The 17,713-nt window shown below is 29.6% G+C and overlaps 1 protein-coding gene across 1 annotated transcript; it reads right to left on the bottom strand.

The window, feature by feature from the left end:
• Nucleotides 1-269: 269 nt before the first annotated feature.
• Nucleotides 270-3,340, bottom strand: LOC136088629 (52 kDa repressor of the inhibitor of the protein kinase-like). The gene is made up of 2 exons (XM_065812810.1): nucleotides 3,246-3,340; nucleotides 270-2,959 (listed from the first exon to the last, which is right to left on the bottom strand). The coding sequence occupies exon 2, from the start codon at nucleotides 1,742-1,744 to the stop codon at nucleotides 725-727; it is 1,020 nt and encodes a 339-aa protein (XP_065668882.1). The 5' UTR covers nucleotides 1,745-2,959; nucleotides 3,246-3,340; the 3' UTR covers nucleotides 270-724.
• Nucleotides 3,341-17,713: the final 14,373 nt, after the last annotated feature.

The following is a 17,713-nucleotide window of genomic DNA, read 5'->3' as shown; positions in this document are numbered from 1 at the left end:
ATTCAAGCTACATAAAACGCTTTTACAAATTACTTCTAATGATTGATTAATAATTTTATTTAAATTGTTGTTTATTTAAAAAGCCTAAAGTAAAAAGTTAAAAAGTTTTTTTCTAATAAAATAACGTAGTCTTTTTAAAATAGTAGTTTTTGATCATTTCATTTGTAAGTCAAGTTTTAAAAAAAAAGCTTTTAAACAATTCTTTGTAAAAATCAGGCCCGTACGCAGAATTTTTTGTGGGAGGGTGCGACATTAGAAAAAGTGGACCATTTTTACAACATATCAAATATATTGCTTCCAAAATAATACACAAATATAAACTTTATAGTGACAAACTAGCTTAATGAGCACCGACACTGAATTTGTGTGAAGTCAAATAATTTCAGTCAAAACAGATCGTAATTGTAGACGCCGAGGATATTTTTGTGAAAATATATCAACAATTTTCTCTTCGTCGATGACTTTACCATAGTGGATATGCATTAAACCAAGTGCAGAGAGTCTTTATTGCTTTTATACTTGCTCTCGAATATGTATGGAGCTTGCGCAATGCACTAGCACTACGTTCGCATTCGCAACTGGTCGCTGCGATTGAACAATAAATTTTTAGAAGAGTGAAAATGTTTGGGAATAACTCTTCGTCGCATTCTTTTAATGCTTGCGCTGCAGTTGAAGGACATTCTTCTAAAGGTTTGTTTTGGAAACGATGCTTCCATCGAAACAACTATTGGGGAAACAAATCAGCAGATGGTAAGTCTTCTGCATAAAAGTCAACAACATTTTGAAGAGATGCTCCTCCCTCTTCACAGAGAGTAGATAGTACAAGCCCCAAAAGTTTAGAGGATGGGATGGAAAGGTCAGAAAATTGACTCTCCAACTCTGGGCTTATGTGGTTAAGGAATGGAATGGCGAGATTTCGTCGATAATACTCCTCAGGATTAATCGCAGGAGCATTGTTGCACATTATTTGACATCCAACAGTCCTTGGCTTTGTAGGTTCGGTTTTGACAGAACATGCCATTCGTTCGGCTTGGGTGTAGACACGCGAAAATTCTTTGTCCATGTTTCTTAAAATGTTTTTATAAACAGATTTCACCTCAGCAATTTCATGGTATGCAATGATAATATCCACAGTGCGGCCTTGTAATTTCACAGTTATTCCTTCCAAATGTGACATGAATTGGTACATATTCAAGAAACTTATAATAAAGTCAAAAGACGTAAGACTTGTCAGCAGTGAATTGGCATTGTCTCTGGATGTTGTATCCCATGTAACATTTGTGAAATCTTCTCCGCATGCATCTTTGTTCGCACTATACGCAATATACTCCAGAGCGATAATTACGTAGCAGTATGCTTGAAAAAAGTGTCTGTATGAGTCATGCCGTGAAGACCACCTTGTTCTACATAGGTCAACCAGACCTTTTTTGGGTTTGGAAATGTCTGGTAATGCCTTCATGATGATTGATTGCAGAAGACTCTCGCGCTTTGGACTGGTAAGGAAAAACAGACAACAGTTCTTCAGTTTGGCAATGGTATTTCTTGTATTTGGATGAGAACACGAATGGGCTATAACAAGATTAAGGCAATGTCCACTGCAATGGACATATACAGCCTTTGGAGACTCATTCTTTATCTTTCTCTGAACACCTACATTATCACTGGACATATTTGCAACTCCATCGTATCCTTGACCACGAATGTTTTTTAAATCGAGATTGACGTCTTGCAGAAATTGAACCATGGTGCTAGTAATGACTTCTCTGGTGATTCTTGGAACATGGAGAAAAGATAAAAATTCTTCACGAATGTCTTTGTTTTGATCAACAAATCTATTGCAAAATGCAAGTTCCTCACGATTATGGCTAGTCACCTCGTCTGCAAGAATACTGTAGAACGTAGCAGCTTTTATTTCTTTAACCAAGTCACTAAGGATGATATCGTATCCAATAATTGTTATAATTTTGTTTTGAATACGCGAAGAGGTGTATTTCGCATTTCAATTACTGATACCAATATGGGAAAGATGCTGATGTAGGATTTCATCATGTTTCGCAATAATTTGGAGCGCTGCCAAAATGTTACCCGGGTTGTATTTTATCGAATTATCAGATACCGACAATGTTTCTTGATCACCTCTCAGAGTAATGCACTGTCTTCCACAGAAAAGGATTGCCTCAGCTATTATTTTTACGATGTGTCGATTCCTTTCTATGTTAATCTTTCTTTCTTCATCAAAACGAGTATCAATGTTTTCATTTGGCTTCTTGATTGAATTACAAAACGTCTCTGACAAAATCATTGCATCGCGGTGGCTTATTTTTGTTTGATGCTGTTTTGCCTTCTCGTCTAACTTATGAAACGCGGTAAATTGTTTATTTACGAATATTCCCAAATTCTGTCTTTTGGAGATAGGAATCATTACCGAACAATGGATACAGTATGCGCCATTCAATAATGGACTGTAGACCATCCATTTGTAATCCGTCAAGTATCTTGCCTTGAATTGACGCTGACATTTGTGAAGAAGTTGTGACGGAAAAATATGTTCTATAGGTGGCTTGAAGTGATTATTCAAGAGAAAGAACTTTTGACTATCATCGAGTGTCCTCATTGCCATACTCAATTCTTCATAATTCATTGTAGCATTCAATATTTTACCAACATCATTGGTGAAAGCGAGAGGTTCAGAATCTGATTGTTTGGTAGTACGAGATATTTTAGCGGGAGGACTATCAATAGAATCATGATGTTTAGAAATTGCGGTATTAGTATTTGGTGCATTTTCATTGAGAGATTGATTATGATTTTCAGTTGTTTTTTTTTTGTACACCATCCATCTAAAGATTGACAAGCTTTAGCTGCTGATATTCGTTTTATTTCATTTTGCTCTTTGCGCCCCATAGTATATGAAGAATCATTGAGTATGGTCAATTTCTCATAATAATAACTATGTAAACTTTTAAAAAATGAAATCATAAATATATCATATACTGATAATAGCAATGTAAATATAAAAATGAAAATATATTATCAGATAAAAATTTGTGCAACACCAGTAATTTTAGAAAAAATGTGGATGTACAGGATATATATATGAGGAGTGGACTTGCAAAACCAGATTATTCAGTTTTTATAAAAAATAGTCTTGTGAAAAAAAATAGCAATGTTTTTTTGTATTAATATTCCTACATCTTTACAAATAAAAATTAAATTTAAAAGCAACTATTTTAATAACATTTTACCTGCCTTAAATTATTTTGTCCATGCAAAACTCGATAAAAAATTTTTTTTTAATGCAAAATAAGACAAAAATTTTATCGAATCAACATTCTGTTTTAAAAGCGTTTTATAATAAAATCCGTATATTTTTATAATCCGTATAAAAATATACGGATTAAATCAAAAAAGGACATCTTACTATATTGGATGAGAAATAATTGATGTGGTAATCGATACGTATAATATTAAAAGTGTAATATATAAAGAGAACTTAAAGAAAACAAATTATTAATCTACGATAGCACCTGGTTGCGGTAATAAGCAAACGCGAAACTAAAAACAAAATTGTTGTCAAGAAAAATCGTACGAACGTTAATGAAGACATTATAGTGTTCGAAACGACAAGGCTTAACGACGTCAAAAGTGTATATTACCTTAGAATAGAAAAATCTAATCAATATGAAACGAAAAGCGTATGCTGTATGCAGTTAAAGGTGCAATTTTTCCTATAAAAAATTTAATATTATATAAAATGTGGACCTTTCGAAAATTAGGGGAGGGGGGGGGGTGCGTACGCAGCTACGCAATACCCCCCCCCCCCCCCCCTTGAGTACGGGCCTGAAAATAGAAACAAAAACATAAAGCAATGAATCATTTCACTGCAACATGAATCATTTCACTGCAACGGGAAGATTTTATTAAAACTTTTTTTTTATTTTATTTTATTTTTATCGTTTTATTTTTTGTTCTTCACTACATGATTTAAAATACAAACGTTTAAGATACCAATATAACCGAGAAAAATTACACTTGAAAAAGTTAAGGATAAATATAAAGAACGCGGACACTATAAGAAAACCTTAAGGTCTTGTCAAAGAGAACCGCTGTTGAAACTTAGACATTTCTTTCGTTATAGTTTTAAGTTACATGCTTAAAGGCGCTTGCAACGAAATTACATAGCCTTCCAAACGACTGTCTCATGCGACTTATGTCTGTGATTTTTAGATAAATTTAACTTTCTCAAAATCAAAATACATGGTCAAGTAATCTTCATTCAATGATTATTATTTGATATTTCAATTGAGTTTTCCTGCTTCATTTTCTATACCTATGACTAATTTCTCCATGAGTTGCAAATTTTTTTTTTCTCTAAAGTATATGTACAAGGTCAACAATAAAGTATAAATAATTAGGATGTTACTTTTTTTGTTTTATAGTATTGATCTTTATTGTATTGATAAATAATGATCTTGATCTTTATTGTATTGATAAATATTGATCAAATACTTGAAATGTAATTTCATGTTCTTTCTTCGTCTGTAATAATGTTAACTCTTCTGTGATACATCTGTACAATGCTACTCATGGCATTGGACGTAAATAATACGTCTTTTAAACGTCTTTTGAACGTTTTGGACGTCTTTTGAACGTTCAAGAGACGTCTTTTTTAGATCTTGTGCCCACTGGGAAGTATACATGTGGGTATGTATGTATGTATGTATGTATGTATGTATGTATGTATGTATGTATGTATGTATGTATGTATGTATGTATGTATGTATGTATGTATGTATGTATGTATGTATGTATGTATGTATGTATGTATGTATGTATGTATGTATGTATGAATGTATGTATGTATCTGGATATATGTACGTGTACGTGTGTTTAGGTGTATAAGTGTGTGCATTTGTATGTGTATGTGCTTATTCGTAAACCTTTATACCAGAAGAGTGATGCCCACTGGGATACATGCATACATTCATGCATACATACATGCATACATACACACATATACATTCATACACACACACACACACACACACACACACACACACACACACACACACACACACACACACACACACACACACATATGTATATGAAGACCTCAGTGGAAAAACCGGCGTTGTCACATTTAAAAAGTATTGAGAAAGTATTTATTGATCATTAATAAAAGTCTTTATTTAAAGCAAATGAAACTAAGCAATTTAAAAAAATTTATATTATAATTATTTTATTTAAAATTTATTCAAAAACAAAACATTTTGTAATTTTTTATACAAACATTTTTTTTTCTTTGCTTTAAATAAAGACATTAATGATCAACAAATACTTTCTCAATACTTTTAAATGTGACAACGCCGGTTTTTCCACTGAGGTCTTCATATATATCCATATACATATAAACACATATATAAACATATACATACACATACATACACACACATATACATACGTATACATATACTTTCTTTTCTTTTTTTTTTTGATAATTTAAAGAGTTCGTAGTACATATATAAAATAAGAAATATTTATACATAATTAATAATACAAGTTTAATATAACAATACAAGTTTAATATAACAATACAAGTTTAATATAACAATACAAGTTTAATATAACAATACAAGTTTAAATAAAGATCAAAAACTAGCGCAGAAATTATATTTACATTTAAAGTCGTTCAGTATAAAAGCGTAAATAAAATAAAAAATATGTAAACTAAAATCGTAGTCAATGCAACCTTCAATTATATTCAAATAAATGTATATAAATAGTAAATTTAAATTAATATTGAATAAAATAAATCAATATTTAGGTATTTAAGAGCTAAGTATGATTTAAAAGTATGTAAGTATATAATCAATTGAAAAAATTACTTTTTTAAGTTTTCTCTTGCATAAAAAATAACTCCACTCATGAGAAAATTAAATACAGGTTTTACCATAGTTTGTTTGGATAATTGGTCGTTTAATAGAATTATAACTTCTTAAAGAATATTTATTTTTTTCTTTTAAAGAATATAAATCAAGAAAGGGGGTTTGAGAAGAGTTGGTTATACACTTAAACACAAAACAAAGAACATTAAAAACATTTACTTTATATATATTAAGAATATTCACATTAATTAAGAGAGGCTTTGAGTGAGTAAGATGATCTTTAAAATTTATAAGTCGTGCAATGTGCTTCTGTTGACAATAAAGTGGTTTTAATTTACTTTTGTAATGCTTGTAATATTTGCATAATTAATATGACAATGTATAAAAGAGTAATATAGTTGAATCAGTAGATATTTATTCAAAACGCTTCTTACTTTATATTAGACTCCAATACTTTTTGCAATTTTACTACATAAGTTTCTGATGTGATTTTTCCAAGATAGATTTTCATCTGTAATAATACCTAAAAAATTTGTAGACTTTACTCTTTTTATTTGAATATTATCAATATAAAGTATAGGCATATCCCTTGGGAGTAAACGTTTTTTAAATGCTGGATAGAAGAGAGTCTATTTAGTCTTTTTAATATTGAGCGATAGTTTGTTTGATTTGAACCAATTAGAGATTTTTGTTAACTCAATACTCATATCATTAAAAAGTTTATTGATCTTATTACATGATAAGAAGAGATTAGTATCATCAGCAAACATGATTGTTTTTAATTTTGAGGTTTTATAGAGATCATTTACATAAATTAGAAATAATAGGGGTCCTAGTATAGATCCTTGTGGAACTCCACAGATTATATTTAGAAAGTAAGGTAAAGAAGATCCTTCGACGTGGACATATTGTTTGCGATTTTTTAGGTAACTTTTAAGTAACATTAAAGCTTTTTCAGTAATACCATAATATTCAAGTTTTGTAAAATGTATTTCATGGTCAATTGTGTCAAACGCCTCAGATAAGTCTATAAAAACGCCTAAAGTAAATTCTGATTTTTCAAATGATTCGGTTATGCTTCGAGTGAGATGAATTATTGCATGTACTTTAGAGTTGTTTCTCTTGAAGCCGTATTGGTTCATATAAAGTATATTATTAACAGTCAGATGATTGTATATTTGGTGAAACAAAATTCGTTCTAAAATTTTTGAAAAAACAGAGAGGACAGATATTGAACGATAATTACTTGCATTTGAGGGTTAACCGCCTTTAAATACTGGTGTAATCTTGCCAATTTTTAATTGGTCTGGAAAAATTCCTTATTTAATTGAACCTTTAAAATCTTTGAAAAGAATAGACTTTATATCGTCGTATGAATCTATAATAATGTTACAATTTGTGTCATCAGGACCAACTCCTTTGTTAGTTTTCAGTATTTTAAATGCATTTCCAATTTCTGAAAAAGTTACTTCAAATTTATCTACTTTAAAAATTAATGGAAAAGCGTTATTATTTATTGGAATTATCATATTAGGAATATTTTTAGCTAAATTTGGTCCAACAGATACAAAAAACTAATTTTGCTTGCTCGCTATTTGTTTTTGCTCTTTTATTTCTTCATAATAACTATTACAATAAAATGAATGAAAGAAGAATGTATATAAATAAAAAACTACAAATTTTGTTACATATAAAATAAGAACGCGGAGACTTGCAGAAGATCAAATGATCTTGTCATCAAGAACCGATTACAATCGTTACGTGTAAATCGTTACGTAAAACAATTTCGTAATGTGTATAAAATAGATAAGGCAGTCAAATAAAGTTTATAAAACGAAAGTTAGATGTAAAAATTACCATTTTATATAAATACTTAAAATACAAGACTTGATACAGTATGCGACAAAATTATTCATACCCTATCATAAAATATGTTGCAGCAGTAAAACAAAAACCAAATTGATTAAAATAATTTTAATTAAAATTTAAAAAATGTTTGTTGTAGCAACTATTAACAATATTAACTGTAATATTAGAAAAATTAAATCGTGTTTTTAAAAAAAGTGAAAATTATTTAAAAATTGAGATATTAGGAAGTGTCAAAAGAATTCATACCCCTCAAAGTTTAATTTAGTATATTCGAGTTTTTTGTTTTATTTGTTAATTAATATTTAGTATGATGTCCTTGGGCATTGATAACTGCTTGCAAGCGACGAGAAATCTATCAACTAAGTTTTGCAAATAGTTTGGAAGAATATTATGCCAAGCTGCTTTCAACGCTAAAAAGAAGTTTTGTTTGTTGATACTGTGCTCATCTCTATTAACATTGCCATCCAAATAATGCCACAAATTTTCAATTGGATTGATATCTGGACTTTGTGCAGGCCAATCCAACAATTCTATTTCATTTTCTTCGAAATATATTTTGGCAATTTTACTGGTATGTTTCGGATCATTGTCTTGTTGGAAGGCAAATTGATCCGTTAATCCTAATGTATTGACAAAGGGCATAAGGTTGTTTCGCAAAATATTCACATATCCAGTTCCTGTTAATTTTTCTTCAACTTGAACTAAGTTACCAACTCCGTTATAACTAAAACAGCCCCTAACAAGTACATTACCACCTCCGTGTTTGGTGGTTGCTTTTATAGTTTTTTTGTCTAAGGGTTTTCCTTTTCTTTTCCATACATTTGGTCTTTTTTTGGAACCCTTTAGTTTGAAATTACTTTCATCACACCATAAAACTGATTTCCAGAAACCTTGTGTCTTTTAAAAGTACTTTTTTGCAAAGACAAGGCGTTTAGTTTTATTTTTTCACAAAATAAAGGGTGTTTTTGTTACACGAAATCCATAAAACCCTGCAGAGCGAAGTCTACGTTGAATTGTTCATTTAGAAACGTTCACGTTTAATTTCTCTTTAATAGCTCTGGCAGAAATAACAGGCTCTCGTTTTACTTCTCGTGCAATAAGCCTATCTTCTCGAGATGTTGATTTTGGTGGACGGCCTGAACGTGCTTTATTTTGAACGCTTTCAGTCTTTTTATATTTTTGTATAATTGATCGTACCGTGGCCTTGCTTTTATTATATTTTTCAGCAATTTTTCTATACCCGAAGCCTCTTTCATGATCATCAACAATCATTTGCCGTACGTCAACCAATATAACCAAACATAATAACTTAACATCTTAATTATCATCACAGAATTATTTTTAATTGTTTACACATACTTATTTTTTCATAGCAATAAAAAATAAACACGTCAGAGTATAAAAACAAAGTTTAGTATTTTGCTTGGGGTATGTATAATTTTGTCGCATACTCCGAAAATTAAATTAACATCATATGCAAAAATAAAATCAACAAACAAAATTTAAATATACAAGTATATAGTCAAATAAATATTTTTTTTATATAAGAGCTCGTAAAAACATTATAAATTAATCAAAATAATTAAATTTAAAAATATATAAGTATGTTTTCAACAGAGAGAATGATATTTTTTAATTTTCTTTTAAATGCGAAAAAGTTGCAGCCTTGAGAAAAATCAAAATGTTTCAAAACTATATTGTTCCATAGAAACTCCCCACGAAAAGAAATACAAAACTTGCCTAAATTGGTTCTGAAAACTGGTTGAAGAAGGAAATAATCATTTCGTAAATAATATTTATTCTTTTCTTTTAAGATATATAAATTGTGAAAAGAAACCGGAGCTGTATGAGTTTTACATTTAAACATATAACACAGTACATCAAAAATATTTAGTTGAAATATATTTCAAATATTCATTTTAATATAAAGAGGCTTAGCACGTGAAAAACGGTAAAATTAATAAGACGTGCAGCATGTTTTTGTTGGCGATGAAGAGGTTCTAGTTTACTTTTATTGAAGCCGCATTCGCATGGTTTATGTGGCAATGAATGAATGAGTGGTATAGTTGAGTTAAAATGTGTTTATTTAACATGCTTCTTGCTTTATATAATATACCTATACTTTTCGAAATTTTGCAGGTAATCTTTTCGATATGTTTTTTCAATGTGAGATATTCATCACTTGAAACCCCTAAAAGTTTGTACATATTGCTCTCTTAATTAGAACGCCATCAATAAAAAGAGGAGGAAGCTCGGTTGAAAGTAGACGTTTTTTAGAGTTAGAATGAAAAAGAGACCATTTTGTTTTTTCAATATTTTATAATTTTAGGTATAGAGCACGTTTTTAATTTGTTTTTACCAGTAATTTGACTTATAACTTGCCACGTACGCTTTGAACTAGATTTATGCTACTTTAGTAAATCGCAGTAATATGTTTTTTTTTGCCTTTTTTCTTTGGCTTTCAAAAAATAGTTTAGTGTAATTTTTATAAATCAATTTATTTTCAGGTGTTGGTTTTTTTAAGTATTTCATATATATATAGTTTTTGCTTTTTTTGAGGATTTCGTAAGATCTGCATTGACCTAGGGTGACTTTAAACTTTTATCGGTTTTTATAAATTGACGTTTTGTAAAATTTACATTGTAAATTTCATAAAAGGTTTGAAAGAATCTGTCATACATTATATTTGCTTCGACTGAACTGTTTACATGCTTCCAATTTATTAGAGAGAGCTGATCTTTAAATGATGCCATATTTTTATCATTGAATGAGCGCTTGTAGAAGACTTTTTATTGCTTTTTTATTCTTTTTTTTTCTCAATGTTAATGGAGGAAATAATGGGAAATGATCCGAAACGTCATTTTTAATTTGACTATTTTAAGAGATTCATTAAAAATATCGGTTGTTATTATATTGTCAATTAAAGTCGCTGACGTTGAGGTCACTCTAGTTGGTTTGTTAATAAGTGGTATAGCTCCACTTTGGAATAAATCATCGTAAAACTTTTTAATATTGCTAATTAAATATTTTATTTTATTTTCCTTTAAACTTGTTTCTAAAATATTATTTTGCAAATATGAATTAAAGCTTTCAATATGGCCAGATGGTGGCCGATAGCAGCAGCTTAAGAGTATATATATATATATATATTTTTCTTTCTTTAAAACTATAAATATTTACAATTTTTTGAAATTACATTAACTCAGGTTATAATGATTACAAGGTTTTACAATATATACGTGTTACAACTATTTATATATATATTTACATTTTCTACTTTTTATTAATTTTTTTTTTTGTGGAATTTATTGATTATATATTTTTTTGGTCTTTTTTGAATTTATATATATATATTTTTTGATTTTGTTTTTTTTTTGGGCTTTTTTATTTTATTTTTATTTTTTATTAGTTTAGCCATTGTGCGGAAAGATGTCGAGAATTAGGTAAGGTTTAAAAAAAATTTATATATCTAAAGATAGTGTTCATAATTAGTTAAGAATGTTTTGTGAGGAAGGATTTTATTAATTAAGAAATTACAGGACCTTTACACAAACACCACTTTACAATTGCATATAGCACTTATATGTTGAAATTATATATCATAAAATAATGGCTGGCAGTGTTTTTCTAATCATAAATAACAATAATTTTGTTATAAAAAAAGCTTTGCAAAGAAACGGAGGTCTTTACTAAACATTCATTTTTGAATTATGAGCCAGTGTATCAATTTAGCTCATATATTTAGTTTTAACCTCCCGTTCTCTACTTGGCAAAATACATTATTATTACAAAAGAGTTGACTGATAATGTCCGAAGTGGTTCTACGGACATAATAATTATATGTTAAAGCAATAATATTTCTGATATTCTTGATTATTACCCTGATCACTGCCATTAGGTCAATTTTTATGCTATTAAACATATAGTGGCATCTACTGTTCCATATTGCACTCATGATGGTTTGAGTGAGTGTCAACAGCAGCTGCGAAGTAGGGTTTTTCTCCGATAAATTCGCTGTTTCTATCGAGAAAATTGAATTTATCGGAGAAAAATTGTTTTGGGATGTCAAGGAGTTATACACATGCTTAAAATACTCCCATATTTCAATAGAAGGAGGACATTAGGCAAGGATATGAAGGTTGTCCTTAATGTGTTAGGTTGTCTTTTTCTACGCTGTTGCGTAGAAAACGAAAGAGGATATTTTGTGTCGGTCCGCGTGCGTGGGAAGTAAAGTTTTTTTTCCAAATTCGAGTCCACGGTATTATTGTTTTTGTTGAACCGTTCCAGAAAGTTTTTGCTGACTTGACAGTCTTTTTGTTTTTTGCCACTTCTAAGTAGAAATTTTTTGTTGATTTTAGAGGGATGTTAAAGAGGGACCCGTTTTTGCCTAATATTTCAATTGTTGTTTTGTAGTACTGAGACGTTTTGTTGTCCCAGTGTTTTTGAAAATTTTTCTGTTTTAAAAAGTTCCAGCTTTGGTTTTGGTTCGTAAATTTTATAAGTGAACTTGCCAACCAATACTTTGAAAAGTAGTCATAATCGTGAGATTTATCCTCTATGCATTCTTTCAGCTGAAAGTGTGTTTTGAGGTGAAGTGCAAGACTTTGCTTCTTTGGAGATAAAATTCCAAGATCCCCGCTTTTTACGGGTAAGAAAATTGTCTCTCTCTTGACCGGATTTAAATTGGTCTTTTGCCACAGATTTTCGAAAATGTTTCTATGCAAACGTTCTATTACCCAATTAGAAATGGGCATTACGTTTGCCAAAAACCGCACTTTTGACATTGCTAGCGTATTTATCAACATAGTCTTTCCCCTAAGTAACAAGGTACGTAGTCCAGAAACTTGAGTTTTTTCTCTACTTTGTTTAGGGTTACTAGCCAATCGAATTTGGTAGTATCACTCAGTCTTGTGTAAAAAGTAACACCCAATATTTTGAAACCGGTGTTATTGTTTCACTCTATGTTGTCCAATTCTGGGTACATTTTAGGATCAAAAACCCCAAGAGCAAGACCCTTGGTTTTTGAGGCATTGATCACTAAACCACTTGCTTTTTCAAACAGTTTTACTTTTTTTTTTTAAAAAAAGGACAGAATTTACGTCCCTAGCAAAAAAGTTCAAACCGTCTGCGTACTGCTGTATTTTAAGGGGTTTCGGTGTTTCGGTGTGGGAAACTGACAAGTGTCTTACTCCTTGTCTGACTCCTCTTTCCGTAGGGAAGAAGACCGACAAAAAACCCCAATTCAGAACAGATGCCGAAACTTCTGAATACAGGGTGTTAACAAAAGGTACACAATTTTCTCCGAGATTTAATTTTTGGAGAAGCAATAACTTTATTATTAATATGATTAATAATTTTTATTCCTTAAAAGTTCCATTGTTAAAATCTCTTTATTGTCATCAGAAATACTCATCTCAGGCTTGATAATAAATCTCAAGTTTTCTTTATATAAAAAAGAACACCACCACCTCGTTTATTTACTTTTCGCGCTAGTGGGATCATATTAAAACCTGGAAGATGGAGATTAAAATTAGATTTTGCGTCATCAAATTCACATCATGTTTCAGTTACGCATATTATATTAAAAGTATTTAAAGTTTCGTTTATTACATTGCACACATTTTCAAAGTTTTTTTTTAGACTTCTTATATTAAAATGAACAAGATTTAAATGATCCCGCTCTAGAAATTCTTTTATTTCTTTGTTATAAAAGTATGAGCAGTTGTTTTGTAATGCTCCTACATTACTAAAATAATTTAGATTCAGATCTGAATTTGTGTCAAGCACTAAGTCGTTAGATTGAAAAAAGTTAAATGATAGTGACTCAAAATTGTTTTGGTAGGTAGAATCCATTTTTAAAACTTAGATAATTAGAAATAAAAGTGTTTGTTTTAAAAATTGCGAATAATAAGTTTGTTGTAAACGACTTTTGCAAATTTACCTTTAGCTTTTAATTTTTTTGCGTCTTTAAACAATTGTTTTCTTATTTTAATGGTTCTTTCACTCAAGTCTTCGTCTACGAATAGATTTTCTTTCCAAAGTTTTAGTTTGATAAACTTTTCTGAAACTGCGCTTTTTTCTTTGTAGTTAACAAACTTTACAATTATTGTTCTGCTTTTTTTCACTCCGTTTTCTTTTTTTTCTGTTCTATGCGGTCTTTTGATTGCTACATCATCTGAAAAACCAAGTTTGGATTTAAGGACTTTTTTTTTTCACAGTCTTCCCACGATTCATTTTCCTTTTTCTTCGATTCCATTAAACCTTAGATTTTCTCTACTGCTCCAATCTTCGAGTTTTGCTAGTTTAACTTTTACATCATTATTGTTCTTATCCAATATTATGTTACCCTTTTGGTAGATGTTTGGTAATTTTTTTTCTTTATTTCATTTAATTTGACAAGAGTTATTTCATACTTTTCGTTTATAAAGGCAACAGACTTCTTTAATTCACACATTTCGTATTTAAGATTTCTATTTTCTTCTTGCATATGGAAAATTTTATTTTACAGTTTTTCGAATTTATCATTAAAAAATTTTATTAGTGTGTTTTCGTGAATCTTAAGTAATTCTTTTATTTGAGTTGCTGAAAATTTCGCCATTTTTATTTTGTTAGTAGAAGCACGTCCGTTCACGATCACAGTTAGCATCGAAAAAAACTTAATCGTAATTTAAAGTAATATTTAATAATTTATTAATTATACCCCCGATAATTCAAACATTTGTCAACTCGAGCTAATCCCTTGGTCCCCTGGAGGTTCAAGTTATCGGAAGTTTTTTTTTTACTGTAATTTATGAAATATTGTCAACATTATTGTCAAATTTTATCTTTGTTCAATATCAATGACGTTTAAAGATCAAAATTTCTAATTTTCCTTTTCTTTCAAATCTTTGAATGAAAAATTGAGGCAAAATCTTTTAGTAAAAAATATTGAGACAAAAGTATGAATGAGTGAAACTTGTTCAGATTTTTGAAATATAAACCCAAGTATATTTTTGTATGTATGGTTTTTATATCACATATTCATAGTTATTAAATAACTTTTATAATTCACTTCACTGGTTTCATTACCTCCGATGATGCTGTTAGAAGTGTTATTAATTTTTCTCATGTCAGAAATGACAAAGTTCTGAAGCCAGAGTTACGAAAACATGGGTACTCAAAACTTTTACCCAGAAAGACAGATGATAAACAACATTGTTTGTAACTGCGTCACTTGGATTTCATACACTATTTAAATGGATAAAAAACCCTGGTCTGAAAATTTTTCAGTAATATTACTGAGCCATTATAACGGCCCAAACCCTAAGTAAATACATTCTGAACTTTATTTTTCGAAGTGCACCAATAATTTTGTGAAATATTATGCAAATAGTTTTCTCATTAACATGGAACTATGAACGAAGATATATATATGTATATTTAATAATTTTTGTAAGGCGTTTTCGGAAGTTCGACTAACTTGAAGAATAAAAATATTAGTGAATAAAATATTAGAAGATTAGTAAATTTACTAACCTTCTAATAATTTATTTTATGTATAGAAGGGTATTGATTGTACTTTTTATAAAAGGTACAACCAATTTTTATAAAAAGTACAATCAATAATTTTCTATAGATATACAAGTCCGTATCGTAAAGATTTTTAGGTTAGTTTGGTCGCTTTGGAGAAAATTGCAGTCAAGAATAGCAAATCTTACTCGATTTTTATATCTGAATTTGCGTGAAACAAAAAGCATTTGATCAAAGAGAGGTCAATCGTCTAGGCAAGTGGGACAATGAGGTGTATTGCTTTCCTGGACTTGTTGAATGCAAGGCTGACAAAACAAAAAAATGTTTGCAAGACATTACCAATGCATTTCGTTCATTGACGGTGCAAACAATACACTTCGGTGACTCTGTTGAAGTGGAAGTTGGCAAAGGAAGACTCTCACCAAGCTCGTCCATTGAGTTTTCATCCAAAGCACAAAAACTAAAAATTTTTTAATACTTCAAATACAATTTTCCATATTTTATGAAAAAAGACAATTATCAAATAAAGTTAGTTTATTTATTATTAGTTTGGTAAAAAAGTTAAAGAAGGAAAATTATCTTACACAGTTTTGAAAGAGATATGATAGGATAGGATGTTGATAGGAATCTATCAGTTGTCGAAACTCCGTCTCGAAGGTTTTTCTCAAAACAACGCATTTTTTAAATTGCACCATAGTTGCATTGGTCACGGTGGACTGGCTGATTTCAGGCAAGCTGTTGAAGCTCTTGAATTGGATGCACTACTACACTTTTTTTTTGTTGTTGTTCTTTTATCTTTACAATGTTGTGATTCTATCTATATAACTGATACAAATTTACAATGTTTATAAAATATATGATGGTAAGAGAAAAAGTAAAATTTCACAACTTTATAGAATACAAAAAATATAACTGCAGGGTATCATTATTATTAAAAGAACGCGGGAAACTTGCAGAAGACCAGATGGTCTTGTCATCAAGAAACCGCTTGTACTAGTAATATTTTTTGTATTTTTGTTTTTACATGTTTCTAGTTTCACAAAATATAATGGTAGTTCATTTTATATTGGATTCACATATAATAAAATGTAAGATAATAAATAATTGATAAATGCTAGATTTTGTACACATAAATATATGATTAGGCATAAATAAAATTATTTTTGATTTATATATTTTTTATATTAATATTTGTTAATATTGAAGTTTTTTGGGATTTTCGTTTCAACGTTAATTTTGACTCTAGTTTCAGTATTAGTTTAGTGTAAGTTCATATAATTGTTTATATTTAAAACACATTTTTTTAGTAAGATTTTCATACAATTTAGGTTATCTAATTTTGTAATTATGCCATTTCTGGATATCAGTTTATTATAGAGATAAGGACCGCGATATGAAATTGTGAAACGCGATAGTTTTGTTTTTCTAAACGGTATATTAAAGTTTCCTACTTCTCGAGTGTCATATCTATTTCTATTGCTTTTAAAGAAATCATTTGAGAAATGTGATGGGACAAGCCCGAGTTTATTGAAATTATAATCTCAGCATAAACAATAAATTTTGATAAATGTTTATTCTATAGACGTTTAGTGCATTAAGGAGTTTTAACAAAGGTTCAGCATGAGTGAATTTGTCTTTATTATAGACAATTCTAACGGCATGTTTTTGACGTCGATAAAGTGATTTCAAATTGGATTTATTGGTACTTGCCCATGCTATATTACCATATGTATAATAGGTATGTATAAATGAGAAATAAAGATGTTTTAGATTTTCTTGGGATAACATTGGTCTAGCTTTGTATAGCACGCCAATGTTTTTGGTTATTTTAGTATTTAAATAGTCAATGTGTGCTTTCCATGAAATATTTTCGTCAATTATTAAACTTAGAAATTTTGTTATTGAGGTTCTTTCAATATTTTTGTTTTCTATTTTTAGTAATGGTAATATATTAGGTATTTTTTTTCTTTTTTGGTTGGGATGGAATAAAATGTAATTGGTTTTTTCTGTGTTTAAAGATAATTTATTAGATTTTAGCCAGATATTGAGTTTTTCGAGTTCGATATTCGTTGTTTCAAAGAGTTCTTTAATAGACTGAGATGAATAAAATAAATTAGTATCATCTGCAAACATTATTACATCAAGTTTGTTTAAGACTTTCGGAAGATCGTTAATTTATATTAAGAACAATAAGGGAGCTTGAATGGAACCTTGGGGAACGCCACATTTAATCTTAAGCAATTTTGAACAGATACTTTCATCAGTATTAACACATTGCTGTCTGTTTAGCAAAAAAATTTTAAACCAGAGTAATGCAACATTTTTCCAATAAACGCCATATTTTTCCAACTTTTTGAGCAGGATAGCATGATCAACAGTATCGAATGCTTTCGATAAATCTATAAAGATTCCTAAAACAAATTCTTTATTAACAAATGAGTAGTTGATGC

Source organism: Hydra vulgaris, chromosome 12, assembly GCF_038396675.1.
Source record: "Hydra vulgaris chromosome 12, alternate assembly HydraT2T_AEP".
Lineage (NCBI taxonomy): Eukaryota > Metazoa > Cnidaria > Hydrozoa > Anthoathecata > Hydridae > Hydra > Hydra vulgaris.
The sequence above is the reverse complement of the archived record's forward strand: the minus strand, read 5'-3'. Positions and strand labels throughout refer to the sequence as shown.

What these genes read in the sequence shown, in the direction of transcription:
- LOC136088629 (XM_065812810.1), bottom strand. Translation starts at nt 1,744, where the DNA reads ATGGTTCAATTTCTGCAAGACGTCAATCTCGATTTAAAAAACATTCGT.